The 14,348-nt window shown below is 35.6% G+C and overlaps 3 protein-coding genes across 4 annotated transcripts; 2 read left to right on the top strand and 1 right to left on the bottom strand.

The window, feature by feature from the left end:
• Positions 1-1,784: 1,784 nt before the first annotated feature.
• LOC121730279 (pancreatic triacylglycerol lipase-like) lies at positions 1,785-4,313 on the top strand. The gene is made up of 5 exons (XM_042119256.1): positions 1,785-1,838; positions 2,154-2,346; positions 2,449-2,843; positions 3,459-3,792; positions 4,200-4,313. Exons 1-5 carry the CDS (start codon positions 1,802-1,804, stop codon positions 4,243-4,245), a joined length of 1,005 nt encoding a protein of 334 aa, XP_041975190.1. The 5' UTR covers positions 1,785-1,801; the 3' UTR covers positions 4,246-4,313.
• Positions 4,314-8,953: 4,640 nt separating this feature from the next.
• Positions 8,954-11,437, top strand: LOC121730281 (pancreatic lipase-related protein 2-like). The gene is made up of 5 exons (XM_042119259.1): positions 8,954-9,167; positions 9,294-9,420; positions 9,497-9,888; positions 10,408-10,735; positions 11,201-11,437. The coding sequence occupies exons 1-5, from the start codon at positions 9,086-9,088 to the stop codon at positions 11,244-11,246; spliced, it is 975 nt and encodes a 324-aa protein (XP_041975193.1). The 5' UTR covers positions 8,954-9,085; the 3' UTR covers positions 11,247-11,437.
• On the bottom strand, positions 11,402-13,219 carry LOC121730278 (pancreatic lipase-related protein 2-like). Of its 2 annotated transcripts, XM_042119255.1 has the most exons (5): positions 13,157-13,219; positions 12,882-13,068; positions 12,193-12,587; positions 11,571-11,904; positions 11,402-11,454 (listed from the first exon to the last, which is right to left on the bottom strand). In XM_042119255.1, exons 1-5 carry the CDS (start codon positions 13,191-13,193, stop codon positions 11,409-11,411), a joined length of 999 nt encoding a protein of 332 aa, XP_041975189.1. In that variant the 5' UTR covers positions 13,194-13,219; the 3' UTR covers positions 11,402-11,408. The 2 variants fall into 2 exon arrangements, with proteins under 2 accessions (XP_041975189.1, XP_041975188.1); XM_042119254.1 differs by having other exon boundaries at positions 11,446-11,904.
• Positions 13,220-14,348: the final 1,129 nt, after the last annotated feature.

Genomic DNA, 14,348 nt, shown 5'->3' with positions numbered 1-14,348 from the left:
AAAAGCTTATTTGAACGCGCTAATCTCAGGAACTACTGGTCCGATTTAAAAAAAAATCTTTCAGTTTTAGATAGCCCATTTATTGAAAAAGGTTATAAGCCATATTTTATCACGCTAAGACTAATAAGAGCGAAGAAATAAAGGAAAGTGTGGAAAAAACGGGGGGAAATTATTTGAAAGGGCTTATTTGAACGCGCTAATCTCAGGAACTACTGGTCCGATTTGGAAAATTCTTTCAGTGTTAGATATCCTATTTATCGAGGAAGGCCATAGGCTATATTTTATTATTCTACGACTAATAGGAGCGAAGAAATAGAGGAAACTACTGGAGCAATTTTTATGTTATTTGGCAAACATGAAGAATAGACCACGTTAAGGGACATAGGCTATTTTTTTGCGGAAAAATGTACGGTCGCGTGAAATTCCTAAATTACGCAAGCGAAGCCGCGTGGAACATCTATATATAATAAAATCGTAGGAAAGTCAATGCTGTACATTTAATATTTTTTTACAATAAATAATACTTGGGACGTGATCTACTATACTAACGCGGGCGAAGTCACGGGCAACATCTAGTACTACTTATAAGCCCGTCAAAAATGTCGCGACATTAATAGAGTCGCCACTTGTTTCCGGTGTGGCCTCTTATGGCCACACTGTATCCAGTCACTATAAGATTTTGATACTTTATATTAAATACAGTTTAAAAACACGTTGTAAATATAATGATTTATATATATTATGTAGTTAAGAAAATTTGAAATAATTATGATGTAGTTATATTGTGTGTTTAATTTACGACATTACAAGAAACAATCTAATCTATGTAAAGTACCTATTATAATCTTTGTATATGTCATAGTCTGTCTCTGTCAAGAAAGTGAAGAAATTAAAAAGTGGCAACATCGTAGTTTCATCCCTTTCAAATCAATCTAAGAAATAATTGGTCAAGTGCGAGTCGGACTAGCGCACGAAGGGTTCCGCACCGTCATAGAGCAAAAATCAGCCAAAATTGTGTTTTTGTATGGGAGCCCCCCTTAAATTTTTATTTTATTTAAACATTATTAATAATTTTTAAATAACACATATAATTATGGCCTTTGTGAAAATTTCAAGTGCCTACTTGTTGTCATCATTGTTACCGAGCAAAAAATGTTTGAAAAATTATGTTTGTTGTATCGGAGCCCCCCTTAAATATTTAATTTATTTTGTTTTTTGGTATTTGTTGTTATAGCGGCAACAGAAATACATAGTCTGTGAAAAGTTCAACTCTACTAGCTATTACCGTCCTTGAGTTACAGCCTGGAGACAGACGGACAGACATCGAAGTATCAGTAATAGGGTTCCGTTTTTACCCTAAAAAGAAATGACACTACGATGTTGCCACTTTTTAATTTCTTCACTTTCTTGACGGACTATATAAAAAATGCAATAACTCGATTAAACGGTTGAACTGATGTGGCTAATTTTAGTCTTTAAATATTCCTGGAAGTCCAGTCCAGTTTATAAGTGACACGAAGTTCACCGGGACATCTAGTATTGTAATATAGCCAGTACAAAACTGATATCATAGTGTTTTTCACTCAGAGACAAATACAGGAAAAATCAAGACAATACCAAGATTATTATCAGAAAAAGATAGTATGTATCAAGGGAGGATTAAACAAATTATTATTGAACCTAAATCGCCTGGTGGTTATAATCTGATAGATAAGAAGCGCACAGATAAGTCCTTATAATAAATAGTCTGTTTACCCACCACTCGGCATATCCATACTCGGCATATCTCGGCATATACAACATGAAGCTGCTGGTGGTATTCCTACCCCTTGTGGCCTGTAAGTAGACTTCGCTTTGGATACAAATTTCATAATAATGTGATTTATTTCATAACATAATATATTAATTCCAAAGAGAAAACTTCATGAAAGTAATATAATTATGCTTACTGCCAAGCAGTGGGAAATCATAGACTCCTAAATATACTAAGTATAATCTAGTTAAAGTCGTTTTACTTTTAAAATACGAAACGTATAAACGTAAATAAAAGAAACTTCCTATTAAAGATATGCCACCTAAGGTTAAAAAATAAGTTCACGTAGTAACAGTAATAAAAAAAAAATATTCTAAAACTAAAACTTTGAATCTTACAGTTTGTGCCGCTGATCCAATCCCGGCGGTGCCGGGAGACAACGATCACTATGTTGAGGGTGTCAGCAGATACATCTGGATACCTGATGGTGATGATGTGCCTCATCTAGTAGACCTTCATGCCCCGGCTGCTGATGTAGCTTCTGATGTTGAGGGTAGAAGCGGTGCCAATAACGCCTACTGGCTTTATACCAGGTTATTATTTCACAAAAAAATTTCAACAAAACTAAAACAGTGCCTAAACCTCGAAAAGTATCCAAAAATTGATTAATTTTAAAATGTAAATTTTTCTCGCAGACGCAACCCTAACAACCACCAACTTCTCGTTAACGGCAACATAAACTCGGTAGCAAGCTCATTCTACAATCCAAACTTGCCATTGAAAGTAATCGTCCATGGATGGAACAGCAAAGGATCCTCGAAAATGAACCCAGAAATCACTGCTGCTATTCTAGCCGTGATGGATGCTAACGTGATTGTCGTTGATTGGAGCCGAGTAGCCAGTGGCCTATATACCACATCCGTTCGTGGAGTACCAGATGTAGGCAGACATCTTGGAGCCTTCCTGATCTGGCTCCTCGGTAGCTTCGGTGGAAACTGGCATAATGTTCACCTGATTGGCTTCAGTTTGGGCGCCCATGTTGTTGGTAACGCTGGACGCACTTGCAATGGCCGCATCGCTCGTATTACTGGTATGTATAATCTCTCGATCTAGCGCTAATTTTCAAAGAGGAGGTATAACTAATTTTCTAAAATAATCGAGATATATAGCTTAATCACTGAATAATTTTTATCTAAGTCTACAAGCTTATCACAAATACTTAACCACAATCTAAAAATCAGATTTTACAGCTTACTGAATAGTATCTTTATCTATTAAATATTATAGTAGGTAAGTTTCTTCCGCATCTTTATTTTATTATTATTAAAAGCTTTTATTTTAACTTGCTTTGTATTTACGTAAGTATGTATGTTGTGGTGGAATTTTGGAAATCAATTTTGAAGTTTGTCGCATGATTTGAATAAACTAGTACCAATTTAACTGTAATGCTTAGTTTTAATTTCGTTATTTTATTTTCATCAGTAGGCGCTTACTGAAAACCAGCGTGCGACTATGGTCGCAACGCATGCTGAGTAAGCACCTATTTGGTATTTGGTAAAGGTGTTGAAATGATTTTAATTGTTTAGTTTTGTTTGTATTGTTTACCAAATAAAGTTTATTTCTAACTGAGTAAATTGATAATTAGCTGTTTTTGATTAATCTACTTTTATAAAATTTTATTTTCAAAACTTTTATTTACCCTCAGGCTTGGACCCAGCTGGTCCTCAATGGGGAAGGAACTCCAATGCTCTGAACCAACACGACGGTATCTACGTTGAATCCATCCATACTGACGGTGGTCTTCTCGGAATTTTCGACCCCATCTCTGACGCTGACTTCTATCCCAACGGTGGCAGAAACAGACAACCAGGCTGCTGGATCAGCACATGCTCTCACAGCCGCGCGCCTGATCTATTCGCTTCTTCCGTCAGAACCAACCATTTCATTGGTATGCAATGCGCAAGTCTGAGCGAAGCTAGAAATAACAGATGCAGTGGAGCTCAACACCGGATGGGCAACGGTGACCTCAACAAACGCGGGTAAGTTTCTTTCCATGAACGCTAAAAGGAAAACAATTTTCAACATTCTCCATTCTGTCCTCATTCTTACGTTACGTGTTTTCATATTGTAATAATAATTCCCACACCGGTTTCGAATTTTATTCTCTATTCCTTTACGCTCATAACCTAGTGGGACGGAAGATCGACACGACCGGCGAGAGATCAGGCGCAGGACCGACTTTTTACATGCCATCCGACGCATGGATCATCTTACTTGTCAGACAATCAGGTGATCAGCCTGCATTGTCCTAACTAAACTTGGAAATAACATGTTTCCAACGCGGGAATCGAACCCACGACCTCCGACAAGAGCCACGCTCTTAACCACTGGACTACGGAGGCGTTATTTTCATATTGTATAATAATGTTAAACATCATTTTTACAGAGCTGGCTTGTACGGACTGTCCACTGGCAGCAGGTGGCCATATTAAGGAACCAAGCGATTTTCTACTGGAAATAAGACTGATAATAAATACATATTTTAAGATTTTTTTCCTTATCCCATGTTTGCTTGGCCTTTTCATTTGATATTATTATCCCTCAATTTGCTACTATTTATCAAATTATCAGCTTACCACGTCATATGGATTAAGGGAGGCTTATAGTAAAGATAATAACTGATTTTTAATTATGATAAAACTGATTTTAATATTGGGTATAATTATTCTTCATAATATTAAAAGTAATAGGATAATTTTATACTTATAGTGTAAGGAGGTTTTGCCTACATTTTCGTTCACTAGAAAGGTTTCGTCGTCATAAGATTATTTAAACAATTATCTGATAACATTAAAATATGAATTATGTAACTTTAAAAACAGTAATAAGAAAATTTGCGATGGCTTTGCTCGGTATTCGATAAAACACGAATAAATAAATAAATAAAATAAAATAAAAAATGTTTTATTTCTGAGTAAATTTGAATCAAATTTTTTCAGAATGTCTACCTGATGCCTACCACCGGTTCGGGAACTACCCCGGCGAGAAGAACCGGCGTAAGAAACTCGCACGGGTTCCACTTTTTACCAAAAAAGTGAGAGAAAAATTATTCTTTTAAAATAAAGTTTACAATTTTGTAACTTAATATTATATACAATGTCAACATACATAATTGTAAGTCATAATATAATAATGTAGAAGTAGCCTTGCAAGAAGCCATCCTACTCCCAAGATGTGCCATCTTCTATGAAATCATTGACCTTATAATAAGCTTTGGCACACAAACGCTCTTTGACTACTTTTTTAAATTTATTAATGGAAAGATTTTGAACGTTTTCTGGGATTTTATTGTAAAGGCGTATACATTGACCTTTAAAAGATTTACTGACTTTACTAAGTCTGATCACTGGCATGTCCAGCTTGTGCTTATTTCTAGTATTTCTACAGTGAATGTCACTTTTAACTTTAAATTTATTTATATTTTTTCTAACATATATTACATTATCCAAAATGTATTGAGAAGCAACAGTTAGAATACCAATTTCTTTAAATTTATCTCTCAGAGATTCTAAAGCAGACATTTTATAAATAGAACGTATGGCTCGCTTCTGCAGCACAAATATTGTATTAATGTCGGCAGCGTTTCCCCATAAAAGGATTCCATATGACATCCTACTATGAAAATAACTAAAATATACTAATCGTGCCGTGTCTTCGTCAGAAATTTCTCTAATTTTTCTGACTGCATATGCTGCAGAACTGAGCCTACCTGCTAGATTAGCAATGTGAGGACCCCACTGTAATTTACTTTCAAGTGTAATACCTAGGAATACAGTGTTATCTACCAAATTCATCTTCTCATCATTTAATAGCACATTGGTTTGGACTTGACTAACATTGGGCAAAGTAAACTTTATACATTTAGTTTTACTAGAATTTAAAAGTAAGTTATTAACATTAAACCAATGTACTATTTTTGAGAGAGCACTGTTTACCTCGTCGTAGTTCGACTGTTGTCGCTTCACTTTAAAAATAAGTGAAGTGTCATCAGCAAAAAGCACTATCTCATTATTATTATCTTTTACTAGATAAGGTAAGTCATTTATATAGATGAGAAAAAGAAATGGGCCTAAGATAGATCCCTGTGGGACACCTAATTCTATTTTGGTTCCATTGGACCTTTTACTATTTACCTCAACCCTTTGAGTCCTATTTTTAAGGTAAGAAGTCAAAAGGCTGAGAGCAGAGTCCTTTATGCCGTAGTGGCGCAGTTTCCTGATCAATGTAGCATGCTCAACACAATCGAAGGCTTTGGAGAGATTGCAAAACACACCTAAGGCATCCTGCGACTCCTCCCAAGCTTCAAAAATACTACAAAGAAGTCCTATACCAGCATCCGTTGTGGATCGACCCTTAGTAAATCCGTATTGGTTATCGTGCAGCAAATTATTTGAATTAAAATGCCCTAGTAATTGTTTTAAAATAATTTTTTCAAATATTTTACTAAAGGTCGGTAGAATCGATATAGGCCTGAAATTAGTGGGATCCGATTTAGTCCCGGCTTTAAATAAAGGAACAATCTTGCTATGCTTCATCAAGTCAGGAAAAACACCATTTTTTATGCAGTTATTAAAAATCACATTTTCAAAAATAAAATGACATTTTCAAAAATTATTCCTAGCTAGATCGATTTATCGTATATATACAAGAATTGCTCGTTTAAAGATATAAGATTACCTCACGCCCACACCGCTGAACCGATTTTTCCGAAATTTGGTATGGAGATACTTTGAGTCCCTGAAAAGGACATAGGATCATTTTTATTCCGAAAAAATGTACGGTTCCCAGGCATTCAATAAAAATTATTTCTGCTTATACCACTACATGGATTTCAATGATATTTGGTATGTAGGTACGTTATGTGTCGGGAAAGGACATAGGGTACTTTACATCCGGGAAAAAGGTACGGTACCCGTATGATAAACAAAAATGGTTTGCGTCTAAACCGCTGAACCGATTTTGATGAAAATTGGTGTGCACATACTTTGACTCTCGTGAGAGGACATAAGATAATTATTGTCTTGAAAAATGTACGGTTACAAATGGCGTTATAAAGTTTCCTATTTTGCGCCTAAGCCGCTGAACAAATTTTGATGAAACTTGGTATGGAGATACTTTGAGTCCCGGAAAAAGCCATAGGATCCTTTTTATCTCGGAAAAATGTACGATTCCCAGGCGTTAAATAAAATGATTTCTGCTTATACCGCTACAATGGATTTTGATGATATTTGGTATGCAGATATACGTTATGTCTCGGGAAAAGACAGAGAGTTCCCGCTTCTTCTTCCCTTCCCGCACTTCCCGCAGAGAGCTCTTATGTATTGCGCACACACTTGGGCACTATGATATTACTCCTGCGAACTGGCCTGGTTTTATTGAAACCGGCCACCGCCACCGAAACCGGTGTGGGAGTTTTTAGGGTTCCGTAGCCAAATGGCAAAAAACGGAACCCTTATAGATTCGTCGTCATGTCTATCTGTCTGTCTGTCCGTCCGTATGTCACAGCCACTTTTCTCCGAAACCATAAGAGCTATACTATTGCAACTTGGTAAGTAGATGTAGTCTGTGAACCGCATTAAGATTTTGATACAAAAATTGAAAAATTATCCAAAATTTTAGGGATTTCCCTAGGTACATCTGAAACAATTTTTTTTTGTCTAACCTATTCGTGTGGGGTATCTATGCGTAGGTCTTCAAAAATCATATTGAGGTTTCTAATATAATTTCTTTGTAACCTGAATAGTTTGCGAGAGAGACTCTTCCAAAGTAGTAAAATGTGTGCCCCCCCCCCCCCTCTAACTTCTAAAGTAGAGGCATGATAATTTAAAAAAATATATATGTAATGTACATATATATTTTTATATATGTACATATATAAAAATATATATACTATAAAAACTACCAACGAAAATTAGTTTGAACGAGATCTAGCAAGTAGTTTTCTTTTTAATAGGCCATAAATGGTAAACCTTAATTTACCTTTCATTAAATCAACTGAAATATAAAAATAAATCAAAAACCTTTTTATTTCATAGAAATTAACCTTATTGCTGCTGCGGAACCCTTCATGGGCGAGTCCAACTCGCACTTGGCCGGTTTTTATTTATTATAATTACCAGCATTGGACATTGGGCATAATTATTGAAATACTCGTTAGTCTAATTAAATTATTAATCTAATTGCAAACTAAAATTAGAACACATTTTATGCATAATATTATTAATTAATTAACTTACGGGTAATTTCAGATGCACAACAATTACTTCATCAATCTGATTAATTTGTAATAATGATTAAAATTACTAATTACTTTGTGATAATGATTAAAATTACTAATTACTAATTAATCTGATTAATTTGTAATAATGATTAAAATTACTAATTACTTTTTGCCCAACTCTGCACGTGATAAACTAATTATTTCTACATTAACTAAATTTAATCAAAATCGGTTCAGCAGTTTAAACGCAAATTAATAAAGTTTATTGCGTGGAAACCGAACATTTTCCATGATAAAAAATATAATCCTATGTCCTTCTCCAAAACCTTACGTAATATCTACATGTACTCTATATCGATATCATAAGCCAAATTCATTTTTGTTGACTGCGCGGGAACCGTACATTTTCCGGGAAAAAAGTATCTAATGTCATTTTAATTGATTAAAAGTATCTGCATACAAAATTTTATCAAAATCGGTTCAGCGGTTTAAGCGCAAATCATTTTAGAAACATAATACATAAATGCTATAATATACAAAACCTCACTTACAGGAATAAGCATTAACCATTTTTGTACTCTAGAATATGCTACAGTTGGTTTTCAAAAAAATGGATTTCACTGTCGTAAACCTTATGTTATAAAGAACAAAACTGCATTATTATCTCAAAATCCGATTTTATGTGGAATGAAACACTAATTCTTAACAGCAGCCGTATATACTTTGTACATTCTAGATAATAAGTTATCTAATATTTCGTGTCATCTCACGCTCGATAACAGTACGTTTTTATATTCCTATATATGTAGATTAACTGCAGCTTCTGACTTCAAAATTATCAGCGTCACAAATGTTGATTTTATGCTTTTTATCGTAGTTGAAACCGTGCGTATTGTATGTATGTGCACCTACATAGGTATGCCTATTTTTATCGACTCTACAGCTTAGATTCTCGGTCGCTTAAGTAATTCTAAAAACTTTATCGGACCAATCGATAATTTAATAAGATTAATTATGAGCTGATTATGTTTTACATATAAAATGCTAACAACATGGTGTTTTTACTAGTTTGGTGCACTCAGTTAAAAATGTTCACCAGTAATCTCGTACTGGTTCTAGTTATCTATTTTACGTGTAAGATTTTACAATAACTTTACTAATTGTCCTAAAGACATCTAAACTTTTTGTAATATGTTTATATTGCTCATAATTAGAAGGCTGCGTTAATGGAACAAATAAAATAATAGCATTTTTTTTCAGTAAGTGAAGGTACAACAAGGGGTCCTCCAGATTTTCTTGAATCTAATAGTGGAAAAAATTCGTATAGTATTATAACTGAAGATTTTACTGAAAGTGGAGCTAATAATGGATACTATCTTTACACGCGGTAAGATTTTGTTAATTTTAAAAATATTTCAGTGTATTTAATGGAAGACTAAAGTATCTAGTTTTATTGATTTTAGGACGAATCTAAATGAACCGCAAAAAATCACTTTCGGTGACAAAGACTCTTTAATGAAATCAAATTACGATGCTGACAAAGAACTTGTTGTAATTGTACATGGTTGGGCTAGCGATCGACATTCACCTGTAAACGAAGTTGTCAAATCCTCCTACCTCAAAGTCACTGACGTCAATGTTATAGTAGTCGATTGGGGTGATAGCCAGGAGAATTACGTTAGGACCAGTTTAAGAGTTCCTAGCACTGGGAGGTATCTGGGAAATTTTGTGCAATGGGTGTTTGATACAGCTGGTGGAGATTGGGACAGAGTCCATTTAGTCGGATACAGCTTAGGTGCTCATGTTGTTGGTAATGCTGGACGTGAAGTCGGTGGTCTACCAAAAAGGATAACAGGTAAATATAGAACTACTAAGTTTTGTCCGCCACGCCAGTAATTCTGAGTACTCACATACGGTTTTGCTCGATAGTTTTACTCGAAATAGAGCAAAAACCACCGTGTGGACCGCAAAACTCACAGCTCGAAGGCGAGCCAGATTGAAGGCTCGAATCGAGCCGGCTTGACAAATTTTTTGACACAGTATCTTCCTTAGTTTTTATTATTCGTAGCTAATTTCCTTCGAACTGGAAAATTATCGAGCAATGCTGAATGTGTGGACTAAAACCCGAGCCGTGGTTTTTACTCTACGTGATTGCTCGATCGAGCAAAACCGTATGTGAGTACTTACACTTAGAATACTTCAATCCAGAGCATAAACTATTTTTATTATTATTTGGATTTTTCAAATTATATTATTGCGTATGCAAGTCAAAAATATTTTTAAGAACATCACACAAAAATAACTAATGTTGTAAACTTTTAAGCAATATTATAAAATTATGTAACAAAGCTTGTAAATAAGATTTATTTTCAAGGCTTAGACCCAGCTGGACCATTATGGGGACATTCATATTCACTGGACACCAATGCTGGACAGTATGTCGAAGTCATCCATACTTGTGCAATAAGAAGAGGAGCGATCAATGCTATTGGACATGTAGACTTCTATCCAAACGGAGGTACCAAGCAACCTGGTTGTGAGGATGCAACGTGCGCTCATGACAGAGCCTACGAGCTGTTTGCTTCCAGCCTTGAAAACAGTCATTTAATTGGAAGGCAGTGCATGTTGGTCTCATTCGCAGTTGTTGGTGCATGCTTTGGTGACACTCTTGTCATGGGAAATACAGACTTGTCGAAAACAGGGTATGTTAGATGATTACGTCTAAGTGATAAATTAAAACATGCTTCTGAAGATGAAAATGATAATTGTTGAGGGCAAATAGCCAATAACCATTTTTACGGTCTGTCTATACCAAGGAAAGAGAATGATAATGATTTTGTTAGACGTAGTAAGTAGTGACCGCTAACTTTGAAGGTGTAACATTAGATAGTAACTATTATAGCTTAGTAAACTACAGAGCCTACATTCTAATTGATTGTGATTGTCGGGGTTCAGTTTTTATCTTTTGATTAGTAATTTTTTAACTTCATAGTTCATAGCTATAATATCTTCTATTAAATAATTATATAAGTCCAAGGAAAGTGTATAATTATTTAATTGAAGATGAATTTCCACCAAGAAGTGACAGTACATTCAATATCATATATAATATCTTCTGTTTTAATTTTTTTGTCCGACTCCAAACAGACGTTAATTTTTTGTTACAGGAGCGGAATATATTATTTATCAACAAACGACAGCTGGCCTTTTTAATTTTTACCAAAAGAAATAAAGACATGCACACCGTGCCAATCACGTGGTATACTTTAGTTTATCAAGCAAGTGTACAATACAAGTAGAAAATTGATTTTCTTCGAGATTACACTGAGTGAAATAAAAAAGGTACTACAAAAACACATTTTATTGATACAAGTTTTAGAATGGCCAACTTCTTCCAGTAAATAATCCGTAAAGCCCAAATCTGAAACAGAAAATTCAATTATGTTCTGTGAATATATAAGAAAAAAAACGTATAGTACTTAGTGTAAAGATTTGCGTGACTTGAAGATACAGGACATTGTAACTATAACAACGTACCCGCGCTTTGTAAGTATATTGTTTCCCATATTCAGACCAGATCCAGTGCACTGACTATTCTCTGCCTGGCTGAAGTTCTCACATAGCCTGCCCACGAAATGGTTAGTCCTGACGCTGGACGCGAAGAGTTCGTACGCCCGGCTGTGAGAGCAGGTACTTATGAAACAGCCAGGCTGAGGATTCCTCCCGCCATTGGGATAGAAGTCAGCGTCAGATATCGGGTCCATGATTCCAAGAAGACCACCATCAGTATGAATGGACTCCACGTGGACTCCAGAGAAGCGGTTGAGTGCGTTCGAGTTTCCTCCCCATTGGGGCCCAGCGGGATCCAAACCTATATAAACATGTATTGGTTTGCATCAACGGAAACAAAATAGTAAATACATTTCTTGTATATGTATTTTTCAATTATAATATGTTATGTACGTAGGTAGTACTTGTAAAATACACAAACATTGAGGCTCCAATTAGTATACCCATGCTGATTAAATCATGATTGCGAAGTTATCGTTATTGATCATGAGCGATCATAGTCGAATGTGCCTCCATAATTGTATCGATCTTTAGGCCGATACAATTAGGGAGGCACAACATAATATCAAAAGAAAAGAATTACACATACCTGTAATTCTCCAGGGCTGACTCCAAACGTGGCGACCTGCGTTACCCATAATATGTGCTCCTAAGCTGTGTCCAATCAGATGTATTTGAGTCCAGCTACTACCAGTAGTGTTTATTAGCCACTGCAGGAAATTTCCGAGATGCTGACCCACATTCGGTACCAATAGCACGGATGTCGTGTAAAGTCCGCTTGCTGCGCTTCTCCAGTCAAGGACAATAACATTGCAGTCATCGACAGCTAACAATGCTGATGTTATGAGGGTGTTCACTTCAGAGTTCCCATCGCTGTTCCAGCCGTGGGCGATGACTGCTGTGGGACGGTTCGCTTGAAAATTCGAACTCTGTACGGAGTTAGCGTCCCCATTTATGAGGATCTGAGGAGTTGTTGGGTTGTGTCTGTAAATTCGTAATGATATTTTAAAAGGATAGTAAAGTAAACATTCGTAGGTTCCTGATTGTAAGAACCAAAAGCTTAGTAGCAACTTTAAATATATATTTTTTTATTATTCCACGATTGTTAAAATTACCTATTAAATAACATTTACCCGCTATTTCAACCGATCATTTAACTTCACATCCATCAAAACGATCAAAGCGTAACTAACAATCAGATTGATAGCAGGACAAATACACTTTCGTAAATATAAGTATTGATGTCCAAAATAAAGAAAAACATAAATGAAATCTTACCTAGTGTACAGCCAGTATTGATTGTTAGCACCGTTTCGGGTACGCAGTATCTCCTCTTCGGGTGGAGCTTGAAGGTCTACTAGATGAGGCTTACCCTCCCCATCGGGCATCCAAATATAGCGGCTCTCGCCTTCGACATAGTGGCTGTTATCCCCTGGGATCTGGGGAATTGCACCTCCAGCACACACTGAAATAAAAACATATCTTGAGTATCTTTGTTATCATTATTTAAACCTTTGGGATTTTATAAAACGTTCTAATAAACATTTTCTTACATGCTACCGAAGCGAGTAAAACCACTAGAAGCTTCATGCCTATATCTTAAAACTATACACCTGTTATTGTTTTTATTATTTATGTTATCGTTTATCAAGATCCTAAGTCTTGTAATTTTATCTAAATTACTAGACTAAGGCATCCATTACACGATCATGCAAGCGACAGTCAATTCCGTCAATCATGAATTATGTTTGACTGGTGGTGACTGATGGACTGACGAATGGTACTAGAAGGTCACTCAATTCTCTTCAGTTTTATATCAGTCAAAGCCATAATTTTCAAAGGTATAAATTCTAATTTTTAACTGACATCAAATCCTACCGTGTAATGGATGCCTTACACGGTAGGTTTTGCTGCCAGTTTTACCACAGTCATTACTGTCATTGTTGAATAACCTACCGTGTAATGCAGTGACTGATGGTTACATGAAATTGATTGACGAAAATCTGGATTACTTTATTTTTGCATCATGCAACCATCAGTCACGAATTTTGAGTGAGAGTTGTCACATCTGACTTAAAAGGAAAAAATTAGAAACGTATACCTTTGAAAATTCTGGCTTTGACCGACATAAAACTGAAGCTAATTGAGTGACCGTCTATACCATTCGTCAGTCCATCAGTTACCATCAGTCAAAAATAATTCATGATTGACGGAATTGACTGTCGCTTGCATGATCGTATAATGGATGCCTTAGGGATTGCTAAAAACGTATTTCAAAATCAAAATCAAAATTAATAAATCCGGAATTTCGGATATCGTCGAATGAAATATCGTTATTTGGCCATTGTAATTAAGTTTTAATAACAACCGCCAAATAACTACACAATGTAACGTTGGACATACGAAGTACGGAGTTAGGTACCTATTGACTACGCAGTTGTGATAGCGGAATATATAACACTAGACGTTCCTCGCGGCTTCGCCCGCATAAATTAGATATTTCACAGACAAAATATTTGTCCACAAAAAATAGCCTATGATCCTTCACGTGGTCTACTTCTTATGTGTGCTAAATAACAGAACAATTGCTCCAGTAGTTCGTGAGATAAGCCCTTTCAAATAATTTCCCCCGTTTTTCCATATTTTCCTCTGTTTCTTCGCTCGCTTCGCGTGATAAAATATAGCCTATAGCCTTCCTCGATAAATGGGCTATCTAATACTGAAAGAATTTTTCAAATCGGACCA

The sequence above is a fragment of the Aricia agestis genome, chromosome 9 (genome assembly GCF_905147365.1).
Source record: "Aricia agestis chromosome 9, ilAriAges1.1, whole genome shotgun sequence".
Lineage (NCBI taxonomy): Eukaryota > Metazoa > Arthropoda > Insecta > Lepidoptera > Lycaenidae > Aricia > Aricia agestis.
The sequence above is the reverse complement of the archived record's forward strand: the minus strand, read 5'-3'. Positions and strand labels throughout refer to the sequence as shown.

Coding starts and splice junctions, on each gene's coding strand:
- LOC121730281 (XM_042119259.1), top strand. CDS start 9,086: ATGGTGTTTTTACTAGTTTGGTGCACTCAGTTAAAAATGTTCACCAGT. Junction 9,889..10,407: donor TCTACCAAAAAGGATAACAG/GTAAATATAGAA, acceptor TTTATTTTCAAG/GCTTAGACCCAGCTGGACCA. Junction 10,736..11,200: donor ACAGACTTGTCGAAAACAGG/GTATGTTAGATG, acceptor TTTTTGTTACAG/GAGCGGAATATATTATTTAT.
- LOC121730279 (XM_042119256.1), top strand. CDS start 1,802: ATGAAGCTGCTGGTGGTATTCCTACCCCTTGTGGCCT. Junction 2,347..2,448: donor GCCTACTGGCTTTATACCAG/GTTATTATTTCA, acceptor TTTTTCTCGCAG/ACGCAACCCTAACAACCACC. Junction 2,844..3,458: donor CCGCATCGCTCGTATTACTG/GTATGTATAATC, acceptor ATTTACCCTCAG/GCTTGGACCCAGCTGGTCCT.
- LOC121730278 (XM_042119254.1), bottom strand. CDS start 13,193: ATGAAGCTTCTAGTGGTTTTACTCGCTTCGGTAGCAT. Junction 12,588..12,881: donor CAATACTGGCTGTACACTAG/GTAAGATTTCAT, acceptor ACGAATTTACAG/ACACAACCCAACAACTCCTC. Junction 11,905..12,192: donor TCAGCCCTGGAGAATTACAG/GTATGTGTAATT, acceptor ATGTTTATATAG/GTTTGGATCCCGCTGGGCCC.